Source organism: Schistocerca cancellata, chromosome 6 (genome assembly GCF_023864275.1).
Source record: "Schistocerca cancellata isolate TAMUIC-IGC-003103 chromosome 6, iqSchCanc2.1, whole genome shotgun sequence".
Lineage (NCBI taxonomy): Eukaryota > Metazoa > Arthropoda > Insecta > Orthoptera > Acrididae > Schistocerca > Schistocerca cancellata.
In genome coordinates this window covers 228,845,230-228,864,002 of record NC_064631.1, presented here as the reverse complement: position 1 = coordinate 228,864,002, position 18,773 = coordinate 228,845,230, and the positions used below count along the sequence as shown (strand labels likewise).

At 40.8% G+C, this 18,773-nt stretch overlaps 1 protein-coding gene across 1 annotated transcript in view; it reads left to right on the top strand.

Annotated features, from left to right (window-relative positions):
* LOC126088260 (spatacsin) overlaps positions 1-18,773 on the top strand; it is a 388,646-nt gene that overhangs the window by 35,763 nt on the left and 334,110 nt on the right. The window contains exon 5 of the mRNA XM_049906389.1: positions 11,076-11,168. Within this exon, the coding sequence (XP_049762346.1) occupies positions 11,076-11,168 (93 nt within the window). The remainder of the gene's footprint in view (positions 1-11,075; positions 11,169-18,773) is intronic.

The following is an 18,773-nucleotide window of genomic DNA, read 5'->3' as shown; positions in this document are numbered from 1 at the left end:
CAAAAGTAAAGTTCTATGTACTGATTTGTCAGATAATGCTAAGAAAATTTTGGTCTTATGTCAAAGCGGTAGGTGGGTCAAAACAAAATGTCCAGACACACTGTGACCAAAATGGTACTGAAACAGAGGATGACAGACTAAAGGCCAAAATACTAAATGTCTTTTTCCAAAGCTGTTTCACAGAGAAAGACTGCACTTTAGTTCCTTCTCTAGATTGTCACACAAATGACGAAATGGTAGATATTGAAATAGATGACTGAGGGAATTAAAATTACTCAGAAGAGGAAAGGCTGCTGGACCTGATGGGATACCAGTTCGATTTTACACAGAGTACGCGAAGGAACTTGCCCCCCTTCTTGCAGCAGTGTACTGTAGGTCTCTAGAGGAGCGTAGCATTCCGAAAGATTGGAAAAGGGCACAGGTCATCCCCGTTTTCAAGAAGGGACGTCGAACAGATGTGCAGAACTATAGACCTATACCTCTGACGTTGAACAGTTGCAGAATTTTGGAACACGTATTGTGTTAGAGTATAATGACTTTTCTGGAGACTAGAAATCTACTCTGTAGGAATCAGCATGGGTTTCGAAAAAGACGATCGTGTGAAACCCAGCTCGCGCTATTTGTCCACGAGACTCAGAGCCCCATAGACTCGGGTTCCCAGGTAAATGCCGTGTTTCTTGACTTCCGCAAGGCGTTTGATACAGTTTCCCACAGTCACTTAATGAACAAAGTAAGAGCATATGGACTATTAGACCAGTTGTGTGATTGTATTGAAGAGTTCCTAGACAACAGAATGCAGCATGTCATTCTCAATGGAGAGAAGTCGTCTGAAGTAAGAGTGATTTCAGTTGTGCCGCAGGGGAGTGTCATAGGACCGTTGCTGTTCACAATATATATAAATGACCTTGTGGAAGTTCACTGAGGCTTTTTGCGGATGATTCTGTAGTATATTGAGAGTTTGTAACAATGGAAAATTGTACTGAAATGCAGGAGGATCTGCAACGAATTGACGCACGGTGCAGTGAATGGCAATTGAATCTCAATGTAGACAAGTGTAAAGTGTTGAGAATACATAGAAAGAAAGATCCTTTATCATTTAACTACAATATAGCAGGTCAGCAACTGGAAGCAGTTAATTCCATAAATTATCTGGGAGTAGGCATTAGGAGTGATTTAAAATGGAATGACCATATAAAATTAATTGTCGGTAAAGCAGATGCCAGACTGAGATTCATGGGAAGAATCCTAAGGAAATGCAGTCTGAAAACAAAGGAAGTAGGTTACAGTACACTTGTTCGCCCATTGCTTGGATACTGCTCACTGGTATGGGATACGTGCCAGGTGGGGTTGATGGAGGAGATAGAGAAGATCCAACGGAGAGAAGCGAGCTTCGTTAGGGGATCATTTAGTGCATTACGGAGATGGTAGATAAACTCCAGTGGAACACTCTGCAAGAGAGACGCTCAGTAGCTCGGTACAGGCATTTGTTGAAGTTTCGAGAACATACCTTCACCAAGGAGTCCAGTAGTATATTGCTCCCTCCTACGTATATCTCGCGAAGAGACCATGAGGGTAGAATCAGAGAGATTAGAGCCCACACAGATGCATACCAACAATCTTTCTTTACACGAACAATACGAGACTGGAATAGAAGGGAGAACCAATAGAGGTACTCAAGATACCCTCCACCACACACCATCAAGTGGCTTGCAGAAAAGGCGTTTCACATGATTTGGCCTTTATGTGATGGTCCCCTGTAGGGTTTGACTTCCATTCTTCAAAATTTTCCCGAAAAGCAAGCCAATTGGGGAAGGGCGCTGTACATGGTGCATTGTGTCCATCATGTCCATCGTGTATTGTGATCCTTAGCCCACTTTCTGTCCGTCACATTGCAGTCCCACCAATTCTCCATCTCTTGGGCGAGGACACCTTCCTAGGTGCATTTTCCACCATGCACTTTGCAGTGTTGCTTTCTGTGTTGACAATGACCATGGACTTCATTGCACCTGATATCCAGCACGGTAGCCAGTCCGTTGTGGTGGGGCCACCATGTACCCTGTTGGTTGTAGCCCCCTGACCATACATGAATCGCTCTGCTAATGCCTGTGCTGTTAACTCCCCACGTATGCCAAGAGGTAGATGCCCATCCCCCTGGGGCATCGGGACTCCCGGCAATGGCCATCCTGCCTGGTGGCCTTTGCTGCAGCTGGGTGGCGCCCGTGGGGAGGGTCCCCTGGTCAGAGTGGGTGACATCAGGGTGGATGACACCCTATCTCTTGCTGTTGGTTAAACACCAGCAGTCTCTAAGCGATCATGTGCTCAATTCAGTGCTCAGAAGTACGACCCCAAATCGTTCCCCTCCTTGGCTACACCATGGGAGGAACGTCAGTCTAAGGATGGCAGCGGATCTTATTCACCCTGGTACTTTGTACGTTCGAGAGCTGATGGGGAATCTTTCATGACGATGAAGCCTCAGTTTTTTGTTGAGCATTTAGAGGACAAGTTTGGGGAGGTGGAGGGCTTGTCCAAAATGAGATCTGGGTCAGTCTTGATCAAAACAGCATCATCTGCCAAGTCACGGGAGTTACTCGCTTGTGACAAGCTGGGGAATGTTTCTGTAACCAACATTCCCCATAAGAGCTTAAATATGGTCCAGGGTATCATATTTCACAGGGACTTTCTTTTGCAGTCTGACAAAGAGCTGTGCGCCAATTTAGAGTGGCGAGGTGTACATTTCGCCTGGCGTGTCCACTGGGGTCCAAGGGATAATCAGGTTGCCACTGGTGCCTTCACTTTGGCCTTTTAAGGTTATACATTCCCTGAGAAGGTCAAGGTGATGGTCTACCACTGTGATGTAAAGCCCCATATCCCTCCCCTGATGTGATGCTTTAAGTGCTGAAAGTTCGGCCATATGTCTTCCCTCTGTACTTCCAGTGTCACAGGCTGAGATTGTGGACACCCATCAGATCCCAATACTCCATGAGCCCTGCCTCCTATCTGTGTCAACGTCGGAGAGCACTATTTGCCTTGCTCGCCAGACTGCAGTATTCTCCAGAAAGAAAGGAAAATTATGGAGTTAAAGACCCTGGACTTACTGACCTACACTGAGGCTAAGAGAAAATTTCAACGCCTGCATCCTTACGCCGCTGCTACAACAGTTCTGGCACCATCAGTTCCGCCAACCCAAGTCACCTCTCAGAGCTGGAAAACTACACCTGCCCCCTTGATGGTGGGGCAACCATTGGGGCCCCGTCCCCACTTCTAAGCCGGAGAAGCGTAAGACTTCTTCAGGGTCCCTTGGGTCACTCCCTTCCCAGGTTTCTACTAGTGGGAATGACGACATCCGCCAGTGGCTGAAGAGCCCAAAAGCAGCTGGTCGTAGGGCTTCACGCTCATCCTCAGTCCCAGAGACTGAGCCTGTGAAGTCCTCCCAGCCAGGGAAACCCAAGGAGCATCAAGAGAAATCCAAAAAGAAAACACTTAAGACCAAGGAAATAGCAGTCGCACCAACGCCACCGCTACCTACAAGCTCTGCATCTGAGGATGGAGATTTTGGCGTCTGCTGAGGACCTAAATCTTGCCAGACCTTCAGACAAAATGGATATGGATTGCTCAGGCAAAAAGTCAGTGGCAGCGGGTGACCCTGAGGCATAAAATGCCTCATTGAATGTTCCATGCCTTCCCAGTCTCATGATGATGTCATCCTCCAGTGGAATTGTGGCGGTTTTTTCCACTGCCTGGCTGAGCTACGACCACTGTTAAGCATTACGCCTACTACCTGCATTGCTCCCCAGGATACCTGGTTCCCGGCAATGCGGACCACTGCCCTCCACAGCTATAAGGGTTATTACAGGAATCATAGTGACTATAATCGAGTGTCAGGTGGAGTTTGTTTTTGTGTCCTAAACTCAGTCTGTAGTGAACATGTGCCCCTACAAACCCCTCTTGAAGCTGTGGCTGTCAGAATAAGGACGACACAGGAAATAACCGTCTGCGATGTATATCTTCCTCCAGATTGTGCAGTATCCCTGAATGTATTAGCTGCACTAATTGATCAACTCCCTAAACCCTTCCTACTTTTGGGAGATTTTAATGCCCATAACCCCTTTTGGGGTGGTACCATGCTTACTGGCTGAGTCAGAGATGTCAAAACTTGACTGTCTCAGTTCGACCTCTGCCTCTTAAACACTAGGGCCGCCACACATTTCAGTGTGGCTCATGATAGTTACTCGGCCATTGATTTATCAATTTGCAGCCCAGGACTTCTCCCATCTATCCACTGGAGAGCTCATGACAACCTGTATGGTAGTGACCACTTCCCCGTCTTCCTGTCACTGCCCCAGAATCACGCTGCCCAGATGGGCTTTAAATAAGGCAGACTGGGAACCTTTCACCTGTGCTGTCACCGTTGAATGTTCCCCATACGGTAACATCAATGTGAGTGTTGAGCAGGTGACTACAACAGTTGTTTCTGGAGCAGAAAACTCAATCCCTTGCTCTTTCGTGTGCCCAAGGTGTAAGGCAGTCCCTTGGTGGTCGCTGGAAGTCGCTGAAGCAATTAAGGAGCATCGGCAAGCTCTACAGTGGCATCCTTCTCTGGAGCACCTCATAACCTTTAAACGCCTCCGTGATTATCAAACGACGGAAGCAGAAGTGTTGGGAGAGATACGTCTCGACCATTGGGTGCCATATGCCACCATCTGGGGAAATATAAAACGTCTTTTCAGGTACCAGGTCCCAACAGGTGTCCCCGGTGTTACCATAAATGGCGAGTTACCTACTGATGCAAACATGATTGCTGAGCACTTCGCTCGAGCTTCTGCATCGGAGAATTACCCCTCGAGCCTTTCGCACACTCAAACGGTGGCTGTCAATGGTACCGACTGACCACCGTGTCATCCTCAGCCCCTAGGCGTCACTGGATGCGGATATGGAGGGGCATGTGGTCAGCACCTATGTCAGGTTCCAAGACCAGACCCCTCATTCACTACATGCCACAGTGAATCCTGTAATGCGCCATTTACAGAGTGGGAGCTCCTCAGTGCCCTTGTACATTGCCCTGACACAGCTCCTGGGCCTGACTGGATCCACAGTCAGATGATTAAACATCTCTCATCTGACTACAAGCGACATCTCCTCGTCATCTTCAACCGGATCTGGTGCGATAGCGTCTTTCCATTGCAATGGCGGGAGAGCACCAACATTTCGGTGCTCAAACCCGGTAAAAACCTGCTTGATGTGGATAGCTATCTGCCCATCAACCTCACCAAAGGTCTTTATAAGCTGTTGGAACATATGGTATGTCAGCGGTTGGGTTGGGTCCTGGAGTATCATGGCCTGCTGGCTCCATGTCAGGGTGGCTTCTGCCAGGGTCGCTCTATTTTTCACTCATTTTTGGGGGTTTTGCATGTTACAGCATTCAGTCTTGTGACAATGACCTTGTGGTTACTAAACCCTACTTTGCAAATCTTAGGGATTTTATGTTATTTAAATCTGATTGATACTGTTTATTGCTAAGAGGTCAAAGATTTGTTTGATACCTTATTAAGCGACAGTCTCCATTCCTTCTGAACTAAATATGTAAGCATAGACCAGATGTGGTTTAAATTCAAAGATATAGTATCAACAGCAGTTGAGAGATTTACACCAAATAAATTAATAAGGGAATGATCCCACGAGGTACAAAAAGCAAGTCAGAACACTGTTGCAGAAAAGCATTCCAGCTTTAAAAGAACATAAAATCCCTAAGATTTGCAAAGTTTTACAGAAGCTCGAAATTTAGCCCAGTTTTCAATGCAAGATGCTTTTAATAGTTTCCACAATGAAACTCTCTGTCTTTTAAATTTGCCAGAAATCCAAAATAGGATCTGGTTGTATGTGAAGTATGTAATCACTATCAAGTCACAAACAGTATCTCAGCTGTGAGATAGTGATGGTATAATGTTGTTGATGTCAGAACCACTAAAATTGAGTTACTAAACACAGTTTTCCAAAATTCCTTTACCAGAGAAGACAAAGTAAATGTTCCAGAATTAGAATCGAGAATTGCTGCCAACATGATTAACTTAGAAGTAGATATCCTTGTTGTAGTGAAGCAACTCAAGTCACTTAATAAAAGCCATTCTTCAGGTCCAGACTGTATATCATTTAGGTTCCTTTAAGAGAATGCTGATAATGAAAGATCTGTATCCAAAGAATGGAAAGTTTCGTAGGTCACACTATTACTCCAGCAAGGAAATAGGAGTGATCCCATGAATTACAGGCCTATGTCACTGTCAGTGATTTGCAATAATATTTTGGAACATACGCTGTGTTCTGACATTATGAACAACCTTGAACAAAATGAATTATTGACACACCGTGAGCACAAGTTCCGAAAATATCATTCTTGTGTAACACAACTCACATTAAGTAATGAGTACTATTGACAGTGGATCTCAAATTGATTCCACATTTCTAGATCTCCAGTTCCTCACAGCTGACGTGTAATCATATTGCATGCCTATGTTTTGCTGATGGATTTATGGTTTCCTGTCAGACAGGTTGTAATTTATAGTAACTGATGGAAAGTCACCGAGTAAAGTGGAAGTGATACCTGGCATTTTCCAAGGAAGTGTTATAGACCCTCAGCTGTTCCTAATCTATGTGAATCATTTAGGAGACAATCTGAGCAGCCTTCTTCTGCTGTTTGCAGATGGTGCTGTCATTTACTACCTAATAAAGTCATCAGAAGAACAAAACCAACTGCTAAATGACTTAGACAATATATCTTTATGGTGCCCAAAGTGGAAATTGACTCTTAAATAGTGAAAAGTGTGAGGTAATCCACATGAGTGCTAAAAGGAATCTGCTGTTAAATTTTGCTTACACAATAAATCACTTATGTCTAAAGCCTATAAATCCAACTAAATACACAGGGATAACAATAATGACTAACTTAAATTAGAATGATCACATAGAAAATGTTGTGAGGAAGGTGAACCAAAGACTGTGTTTTATTGGCAAAACACTTAGAAGATGCAACAGGTCTACTAAAGAGACTGTTTACACTGCACTTGTTTATCATCGTAAAAGTTCAAAGAAGCACAGCTCATTTTTACTATTTTGAAATAAGGGGGAGAGTGAACTGGGTATGATACACAAGTTGGAATGGCAATTGTTAAAACAAAGGCTTTTTTCGAGAAATTTCAGTTTCCAACTTTCTTCTCCAATGTGAAAATACTTTATTGGCACCCTCCTACGTAGGGAGAAGTGATCTGCTTTTTCTTGCATCTTTGTCTCACATTGGTGTAGGGTTGGCATGGTTATTGAACAGATTTGGCATGGTTAATGGAAGAGGTGGTCGGATGCTCTTCTGTCGCCACTCCTTACTCTCTGGGACATTGTAGGACTGTACATGCACATTGATCATGAGAATTTAGTACAGTGTGAAGCTGCCACCTGCAGTATTCAGAGCTACTAGACTTCATGGCATGGAATCAAAGAGGGCCTGGCTATGCTGCTGGGGAACACACTGCCATGCTGTTTATAGGAGCACCCACAAAGTGTTGACAGTTGTTGCAGGAGGACCAAAATGAAGAAGTTGGCAACCAACCATACCCCACCCCAAACATGCCAAAGTGCAGGCCAGGGAAACAGTTGTACCTTTCACTCTTCAGTGAAGGCCTGCATGTCCTTGCTAAGTATAGATGGTCATTGTTCTACTGAAACATGGCATGTGGAACTGCTTCGGGCTCTAAAATCTCCCTGATGTAGCGGTTGCTGTTCATATTTCCCTTTATACATAGGAGATGCGTCTATCTTTTGTAGCCAGTGGTGCCCCAAAGTGTTACACCTGATATTTGTGCACTATAAAATTCACTAATATAGTCCCCCAATTGCTTTACCCAGAATCGCATCCAGTGCACACAGCCATCTTTATTGGATAAGTTGAAGTGAGACTCGTTCACAACACTACAATTTGCTGCTCGATGCACTAGTGACTGTGTTCACATGTCCACTGCAGACTGAGGCAAATATAGTTTCTGGTCAGTGCAAGCTGATGCAATCCCAAGCATGCCATCAATCTGGTCCTCAGCAGACAGTATCAAACTGTCACTGTAGCCATGTCGGCACCTCTTGCAGTGCTTCAGCATCTCGCCAACACTGCTGGTGAAGCTGTTTTGCCGGTTATGGCCCTGTGGACAAGGTGGCCATTACACTGTAGTCACATAATGTGATCCACTACTCGCTCATTGTTGTGTATGATCCTCTTCGCTAGCCATGCACACACATACAGTCATACCAGTGTGTGCCTTGTATGAGCTGCAGTGTCATGGTATAATGAACCCTTTTCCCAAAGATCAGTCATTTTGCCCTGTTCAAGCCAACTGACTTGCTAATATTGTGTCCTTCAATGTGGACAAGGAATACTTGTACTTGCATGCACATTTGCACTTAATTTGATGGGTGTACCCTGATTTAGTAAGGCACAACATTGACTTGTCCAGTTACACAAAAGAGCTACTGGTGGGCCTGTGTGCACATCATCTCTCTGCAATCTTAATCACTTTGGTTCTGCTGTTTCACACATTGTCTGATTTTGGAGTGACTCAGACTATTCCTCCTGGGTGTTACCATTTTCACAAGCAGTAATGTATATACATAAAATTCCTCATGAATCTGACTGTCTGTCTATCTAGTGAAAATTGTATCAGAACCCCTAATGCAGTTTTCAGATTAGCTTTCTCATAAAGACACAAAAACTTGGTGGGGGACATATTTTATAATATGTGTAGCTGTACTAATTTGTGCATTTTGCAACTACTGTACTTAAATTGCACCATCAGAGTCACCATCTGTACATGTTGCCACAGAGTCATTCAGTGCCTCCATATTTTATGCCATTCTCATTGCTACCACAGATTAAGTTACCACTTCGTAAGTGTGGCCTGGTAGCTCAATGGTAAAGTGTCAGACTACAGATCTGTAGGTATCGCCTCAGTCTCCAATCAGCTCTAGCGATTTTACCTGTCACTTTTCACTTCTTTCAGCCCTGGCAATATTTATCAACATGAAAATTACAGAGGTGTGCTGTGGTTCAGATTCTGTGTTAAACTGCAGGCTTCCCTATAACTGGCTGAGTCAGTCAGTTCAAATGTCAGAGGAATGTAAGGGCATACCATTCCTACAGGACTGCGTGTAGTAAAGCATTGTGATGTTCAAATCAACTTTTGGTTCAATGGTAGCTTTATTTTTGATTCAAAATTGCCATTACTAACCTTGACTTCATTACAAAAATACATGAATTTCTTCATCACCATAAATTTCTCAGCGTTATGAGATTAACTACCTCATCATTTAGACTGCCGTTGACACCACTATCAACAATTTGAGTGTGAACATCATCACAAATGGCATCATCATTGGCCAAGATTGTACAGAAAAATTAGTATTACCACAGTTATCAATAACAGAAGAAACAATTTTAACTTATGAAGCCAGTGACATGTCACCAACATTACAACACACTTCAGAAACTGTACCACTCACACTATCATGAATGTTCTTATAATGTAGTGAATGCAACTAACTTAATTCTAGATCTATTTTTGAAACATTTAAATTTTCATCATCCCTAGTTTTTATGCAGGAGAAAAATTCTCTTTAGTCATAGTATACACCACTACATTCACCATATAGCAGAGATGCTGAGTCGCAGAAAGGCACAGCAAAAAGACTGTGTCGGGAAGTTAGCTTTTGGCCAATGAGGCCTTTGTCAAAAACAGACACCACACACATGCGCATGCACGCGCGCGCGCACACACACACACACACACACACACACACACACACACACACACACACACATATTCAACTCACATATCCACTAAAACTGGTTTTGTTTTCTTTTATTGATGTTTTACTTTGCATGTTCCTTTGTACATCTTGGTTGTGAAACTTTTGGTGGTGGAGGGTGCTGTTAGTTTCTTTGATTATGGGGTGTCTGTCATCCTCACTTGCGCCAACTTACTGTGTTGATATATTTTTCTATCATTTGTATTCCTATATTATTTCTTATTTCTCCATTATCATAATTATTAGAACCTTTCTGCCTCCAATCATTTATATTTATTCTCTCTATTTGCCATTGCTCATTTTGTCCTTTTTCATCTATCCCCATTGCCACTTTCCATTCCCATTACTATCTCTGTATCCCTATTTCTATCCCTATTGCAGTTACTGTTGCTATCATTTCTAAATACTAATGTATGTTCTACATTCCATAAAACTATCCACATCAACAGATTGTCCACTGCTTATACTCTGTTGGAAACTTCCCCCTCTTTAAAGCTGATACACAATGATCACTGATCCCAGAGGTCTGTCTAAATGCATGTTTCGCTGCAATCCCTCATACAAAAAGCTCTCATGCTGTCTCCATCTCCTGCAGCTGATTTTTTTATTGTACCTAGTTCAACAAAACATGCTTTACATAATTCTTTTAGACACCTTCATTGACCTACAAAGAAATAATTATTCACACCATTGTTTTTCTGTCTTTGTAGCGGTTCATAGCAGCACTTTTTGGTAAATTTATATTCATATGCTTTACAAGTAAAGGAATTATATTGAGAATGGACTGTACATCCCTTACTTGTAAATAATATTAATGTTAAGTTAATCTAAATATGGTGCTATGAAACATTATTTATATGCAACAAAACAAAAAAGAAACATAATGAAGTAAACAAATAGTTCTTTTATTTCTTTTTTGGACATTGAAGATGCCTCAAAGAATTAAGTAAAATAGATTTTGTTAAAAATGAATAAAAATTAAGTTTTGGAAGAGGAGGAATAGTGATTTTTATCTAGAAGATAAGCAGAATTACAATAATTAGGTTACAGCCAACTATTATTCAGTACAATTCAAGTACTTCAAAGTATTGGTGTCTCAGAGTCAACTGACTGTTTTCTGTCTTTACTAACAAGGAATATTGAATTTTAATTCACAACTATGAATTACATTCATATGGTTTCTGTTATTCAAACAGTTTTTGAGAACTGCAACCTGTTGAATTATTTATTGTTTTCAGATGGGATAGCAGTTCTAGTACCATGTCCATGTATTCAGGATCTTCTTCTATTTCCAAGTCATCAGCTAGTCTCCAGAAATCAACCATAAAGAGGTAAGTACAGGTATATAAAGGACATTCCATTGCCAAGTAACTTTTGATTTGATTTTTTAAAAAAGTAATAAAATCAATAATTTTCATTATATGTGCAAGTATAGGGTCTGGACAAAAATATGGGAATGTCATGAGAAATGCATTCTTGAACATAAATGCAGATGATAGCGAAACTTGCATGTTGCACTGTTGTATTCTACAGCACCTGCACAAAGTCCCCAATATGTTGGAAGTGTCAGCTGTGATCAGAACAATGTTCTGTGTCATTGTGAGTGCACTATGACAGAGCTAACTGAATTTGAATATGGGAAGATTGTTGGTGCTCGTACGGTGGGTGCTTTTGTAACCAAGGCAGCTGAAGTGTCTTGTGCTTCAGGAGGCACCATATCAAACATTTTCACTGCATACAGGGAAAGTGGAAAAACCTCATCTGCTAAGTCACAATACAGATGAATGTGTGTTCAGCAGTCATGACAGATTGACATTGAAGAGGTTTGTGACATAAAATAAGGGGACAAAAATTGCAAAACTCACTGCAGAACACAATGTCACACTCCGAATCCTGTTAGCACTGAAACAACATGAAGGTAGCTCCAATAGCAGGGGATTGCAGAGTGAGCTGGAATTCCAAAACCCCTCACCAGTGGTGCAAATGCCCATAACAGGAAAATGTAATGCCAAACCCATAAATCCTGGACTGTGGAGTAATTAAAGAAAGTCACTCGATTGGATGAGTCTTGTTTCACACAGTTTCCAACTTTATCTGAGTTTATGTCCCAACAGTGAAACTTGGCTGAGGTTCAGTGATGATTAGGGCAGCTATATCATGGTAGTCTAGTCATTTATATCCTTATTGTACTGTGAGACCAGCCTTTGTATACCCTGAAGACAGAAATTTTCCTTGTATGATGATAAATAACAGATGGCAGCATTATTTGTTCTTTCTGTTCATCACGTTACTCCTTTATACCAGTTATTATGTCACTCCTTTATACTAGTTATTATGTCATATATTATGATTGTCAGCTTTGCTCTTCATTGATTATGTCATGTTCAGAGCTGGTTAATTCATTACCCCGTTTGAACTATTGATTCCCTTAGTGCATAACTCCCTAAAACTTCACATATTAAATGATGCCTATCTAGGTCATAATATTTTGAGCATTCAGGAAATTAATCACTGTTCAAATCACACAGTTGCTGGTTGTTTTGATTCTGTTCACTTTTATAGATGCCTCTCTCAATACATCCATTTAATGACCAAAAAGAAATAATTTGTTTTCTTAACTAATCCAACAGCCGTTGCATAATGTATGTGCAAAACAGTTGTCAGTGAACAATGTTGTCCCAACTGAGCAGTAGCTTAACATTTTTTCAGGATGACATTACAATATATACAAATTGTAATTATCACCTAAAAGAAATTATTTATTTGCGGATACATGTCTGCAGTCCCGGTACACAGTGAAATCCCCATGCAACATTCCAATACAGAAACCAAAACAAAATGGCGTAGCCTACTGATGAAATGGATTTTTATGTGCTAATTCATTCTGGCAATGGCAAGGAAAGCGTTTCTGAAGAAGAAAAATTTGTTAACATCGAGTATAGATTTAAATGTCAGGAAGTCGTTTCTGAAAGTATTTGTATGGAGTGTAGCCATGTATGGAAGTGAAACATGGACAATAAATAGCTTAGACAAGAAGAGAATAGAAGCTTTCGAAATGTGGTGCTACAGAAGAATGCTGAAGATTAGATGGGTAGATCACGTAACTAATGTGGAGGTATTGAATAGAATTGGGGAGAAGAGGAGCTTGTGGCACAACTTGACTAGAAGAAGGGATCGGTTGGTAGGACATGTTCTGAGACATCGAGGGATCACCAATTTAGTGTTGGAGGGCAGCGTGAAGGGTAAAAATCGTAGAGGGAGACCAAGAGATGAATACACTAATCAGATTCAGAAGGATGTAGGCTGCAGTAGGTACTGGGAGATGAAGAAGCTTGCAGAGGATAGAGTAGCATGGAGAGCTGCATCAAACCAGTCTCAGGACTGAAGACCACAACAACAATAATTCATTTTCTATGTATGTCCAGACAACTTCTTTAACTGCGTAATCACCATGGATTGATGCCAGGTACATCACCAAGACTGAGAAAAAGAATCAAAACAAGTAGTGGAAACATGTGGATTCTCCACTGACGAGAAAGTGAAGACCCAACCCACAGTGGGTAAGGTGATGTTGGGTGTGTTTTGGAACTGTTATGGAGCAGTGCCAACAGATTTTGATTCTAAGGGGCAAACTGACGCAGGAGCATACTACCGAATCTCCTGACATGATTAAAGGAGACTGTCAAGAGAAAGCTTCATAGAAAGCTGTCCAAGGGGATGTGTTTGCTCAGTTGTAATGTCCTACCTCATTCTGCACAGGAAACATTCACAGATACTGCTTCTTTAGGCTACCAAATTTGTCCTCCAGTGAAGACTTACACAATCAAGGTCTCCGCTAAGTCATCCATTGTTGGGAAAAATGTGTTGAATTGAAGAGAATATATGCAAAAAAGGGTAAGGATAGAACAAAATTAAATAGCTGCAACTTGATTTTTGGGAGGTGATAATTAAAACATTTTGACTACCCATCATAATATAACATCAGGAAACTTGCCATTGCTACTTCATGGAATATGATATTCACAAAAGGAAGCAGACATTTCTTGGTATTCTGTGATAATTTTTGTGTATTTTGAAAGAGTCTGCATTTTCTTGTCCCTTCTGTTTTCCAAAATAAGCATTCTGACAAAATTAAGGATAGACAAAAACAACGCTTTTTGCAGTTGTTACAATTGTGACCTGATCAGTAACATCATACACAAAAGAAGAGTTTGAAATTTTACCTATACTGTTCATTGGCCAAGAAAAACTAGTTAACGGCAACAGAAAATCATTAACTGTCCCATCTGCAGACAAGATATCTGAAGACTGATTTCATGCAGCTCATCAAGTGAATCTATCCTGTGCGAGCCTTCATTTCTGCAAAACTAATGCTGTACTCCAGTCTTGTTCTCCCTCTACAGTTTTACCCTCCACATATACTATGACACTACCATGTTAGCTCCTACATGATGCCGCGGGAATGTGTCTTACCAAGTTGTTGCTTCCATTATTCATGTTACCACGGCACTTTTTTCTCTCCATGTCAGCGCTATGCCTCATCCTTATTTAGCCAATCTACCACTCAGATCTTCAGCATTCTTCTGTAGAATCATGTTTCAAAAGCAGCCAGATTTCAATTTCATATAAAGCTGCAATTCAATTAAATACTCTAAAAAAAGACTTCAGAATATTTAAATTTATAGCCAATGTTACTATACATCTCTTTTTCAGAAAAGCTTTTTTTACTCTTAAATATTAGATATCCACTTTACTTCTGCTGTGAGTGGCTATTTTGCTGCTGAATTAGCAAAAGTCATCTACTACGTTTAGCATGTCAATTTCTAAATCTCTGTCTTATCATTACGTAATCTATCTAAAACCTTTCAGTGTGTCTGGGTATCTTTGACATATATGTACTTCTTTCATATTCTTAAACCGAGAGTTAGCAATGATCAAATTGTGCTCTGGGAAAAATTCCACCAGCTGACTTACCTTTCATTCCTCTTCCCCAGTTTGCATTCTCTTACTGTTTCTTCTTTTCTTTCTTTTCCTATATTAGACTTCTTGTCCTCCATCTCTATTAAAATTTTCATCTCTCTCAACAAACTAAATAATTTCCTTTATCTCATAGTGTATGTTTTCAATCTCTTCATGATCTGAGGAAGTTGTAGGTACATAGAGGGTGAAACAAAAAGGACTACACAACTTTGGAACGATACAGAAATTTATTGAGATAACTTACAGAATTGGTAGAGATGTCGAATTGTAGCAAAGAACCTCAAGTTTTACATAAAAGTGTCAGGTGTCATTTTGGTTTGATGCAGAAAATATCCCACCAGTAATCGATTTATTCCCATACTCGTTGCAGCAGATTGGGCATATTTTGTGAATCAGCAGCATAGATTCATTTTTTCAGGTTGGCTAAATTGTTTGGTGGGGGAGGAACACACAGCCTTTAATGAAACCCCAGTAAAGAAACCCAGTGCTGTCAAGTCTGGGAAGAGAGGTGGCTGTGCGATTGGCCCTTCACAACCAGTCCACCAACCTGGGAAGTGATTATTGAGGAAACCTCGAACTCCCATGAGGAAATGAGTTGTTGCACCATCTTGCTGGTAGTGATCCATCCCATCTCAGTCACCTTCATTGATCAGTGGAGTCAAAAAGTTTTCAAGCATATCCAGATGTACAATGCCAGTGACAGATTTCTCCCTGAAGAAGAAAGGGTCATACACTTTCAGTTCGCTAAGGGTACAGAACTCATTAACTTTGGGGTTGTTATGAAAGTGTTCCAGGGTTGCATGTGGATTGTCACTGTCATGTATTCTGCAGTTGTGGGTGTTCTCCATGCCACTGTTATGAAATGTTGACTCGTCACTGAAAGTTATTGTGCTTAGGAGTATCTCATTATCCTCTATCTGATGCAGCATTTCTGCACAGAATTCCTCATGAGCAACCAACCTTATCAGCATCACTAATGTGCTGTGCCATTGTGTCTGTTTTCAAGTGTAAATGTCTACACAGTACTCCTCAAACAGTCTTTTGTAGAATGCCATTCTCACGGGATGCAAATCTCATTGAATTTTGTGGGCTGCAGGAAAAGCTCTCCTTAACCTATTCAACATAATCAACAACATGCCGGCGACTTAGTGATTTATTGTGTCACAGTGAGCAACCCATCTCAACAAAGTTGTTGTGCCAAGAGTAAATTGTAGGCCTGCTTGGAGGTTCCTTAGCATATTCCGTACAAAATTTACACCGAACAGATGTTGCAAATTTCATTTCGTGAAATCAAAATGTACAGCTAGTATGCTCCGCACCAGTGAAAGTAGCCATTTGAACTGCGCACTATGCTGATGCTCTTGGTGGTGGAATGGCACACTGATGCTCTTCACGAATCAAACTTTAGGTTGTTTGGTACAGAATGACACATCTACTAATTCTGTAAGTTTTTTAATAAATTTCTGTCTCATTCCAAAGTTGTGAAATCTTTTTTGACTCACCTTGTATATCTGTACTGCCATAGTAAGTCACAGCATTGTTTCTATCTTGACTAAGATGATCCATTCACTACCTTGTCCTTAATACTTTACGTACATTTCTGTTTTCTTGTTCATTTTTAGGTCTACTCCTACAGTGCCCATATTTGATTTTGTTTTCATAACTCTGCATCCACTTTACCAGATGTAACTATACACACATACGTATTTCAATATCTTTGCCAAATGGGAATGGGAATATTTGAACTCCTGTCAAATAGTGTCATCAGTATGGCTTTCATTGATAATACTAGTGATTGAGGCACTACCATATGCAGCTTCAGTGGGTAGAGCATATAGCCCACAAAATTGGCAGCACAGCAAAGCACATGGAGTTCCTCTATTTGCATTAAGCATTTTGAGATAAAGCCGCACATCATCAACAGCCTAAAAATAATGACCCTGCTATGGCATTTTGACTTGCTTTGGTTTCTATTGAACATTGACTTTGATTTTTAAATGTGGTTATCTTTTTGTCCACAAGCTATTCTTTTGTTTCACTAGCTCATGATAATTCAGCATGGATTGGTGGGGTTGCCCAGAGCTTGCAACTCTCAGTGGATTTATACTCGGGAACTAGTAATTAAATTGTGAACTGATTTGTTCAGATGACACAGTAGCTATTATCTAAACTGAAGATGATGGTGATAATGATCAGTGACCTACTATGTTGTTTGAAATGGAGAACAGAATTAGTCATTTTTGCTGGTAACAAAAGATACATTCTTAAAGAAAGACAACAAACATTAATGGAGAAAACAGCAGAGAATGATCTCACATTAATGGACTTGGTTTAAACTTTGTTAAACTACAGTTCATCCAGTTTGTTCTGCAGAAAATATATTGTTACTACCTGTTACCCACAGCTGCACTTGCATATCAGTAGTTATGGTATGATGAGTGATTGTGAGTAAGTAAGCTATTATGTGTGTAATAACGCCAGCTTTTGTCAAGTTCTGTGTTTTTGAGTAAGTATAGCTCATAGTATGCGCTCACCCCTGTCATCAACCCCCCTCTCCCCTTCTCCGCTTCCCGCCACTGCCCCATCAATACATGGTGTGGTGGGGCACACACAGCATAGCTGCTGAGTGATGTATGCAGAGGGGCAGCTATGCATCATGCTATTGAAGTAGCTATACATTACACAACAAATTTAATAATTTTTAAACATATTTTATGTTCACCGAAGTAAAAAATGATGTTTTGTTCCTTACTTCACCCTCTTAGGGATGAGTTTTGTTGTTCTTCCTCGGGGTTCAAGCTATCTCCATACAAAATTTCATTGACTCGATTCAGTGGTTCAGTCATGAAAATGTAACAGACATAGTTGCTTTCATTTTTATAATTTCAGTAGGGATGAAACAGATATTCTGTTTTAAAAGGAATCGGTAAATTGGGAATACAGTTTTGTTTTTTATGAGAACTTTAACAGGAAAAATAATTTTGTGTATCTGCTCAAACAGGTGGATTTACCTATTTTCACTGTACAAATTAGAAATATTAAAATTTGAGAATAATGATTGTATTTGTGGATACAATATAAGAATAAATGATCCACATTATTGTCCAGGGAATATAACCTTAGTTTTGAAAGAATTAGGTAACCAGTCATAAAGCTCCTAGATAACCCATAAAAAAAGAAGATATCATTAACTAGAACTTTTTATCCATTAATCACAAGGTTGGTTCAAACAATGGAATGCAGTAATGGCTATGGCAATACTGAAGGTGTACACCGTTGTTTTCTGTGAAACTGAGAAATTACAGATCAGCTAGTGAAACATAAATAAACAAACAAATACTGTCTGAACAGGCCTTGAAGGTGCTGTGTCATCTTCAGCCCTTAGGTCACCAGATGTAGATACGGAGGGGCATGTGGTCAGCACACCACTCTCCCGACCATTGTCAGTTTTCATATCCGATGCCGCTACTTCTCACTCAAGTAGCTCCTCGATTGGCCTCACAAGGGCTGGGTGCACCCTGCTTGCCAACAGCACTCAGTACAGCCATATGGCAATCCATCCAAGTGTTAGCCAAACCCAACAGCACTTAACTGGTCTGATGGGAACCAGAGCTACCGTTGCAGCAAGGCCATTGGCAGTGAAACATACATAGAGAGGAGAAATTGCAATATCAAGTAGCATCACAACAGGTTAGGAGCTGTATTTATAGATCCTCTAAATTTTGAAGTAAAAATTGTTTAGAGAAAGATGGTTTACATCATAACAGTTTAGTTTCCAAAAACAGGTGCAAATGTTTATTGATACTTGCCATATCGTAAGAAAAAGGGAGCAAACGTCTATTGATGCTTGTCTTATAATAAGAAATAAAGGAAACTGATAAGTGCTGATGGGCATGTTAAATAACATAAATGCTGCTGAAACAGTAGTATACCAAAAATTATAAATAAAACTGGGA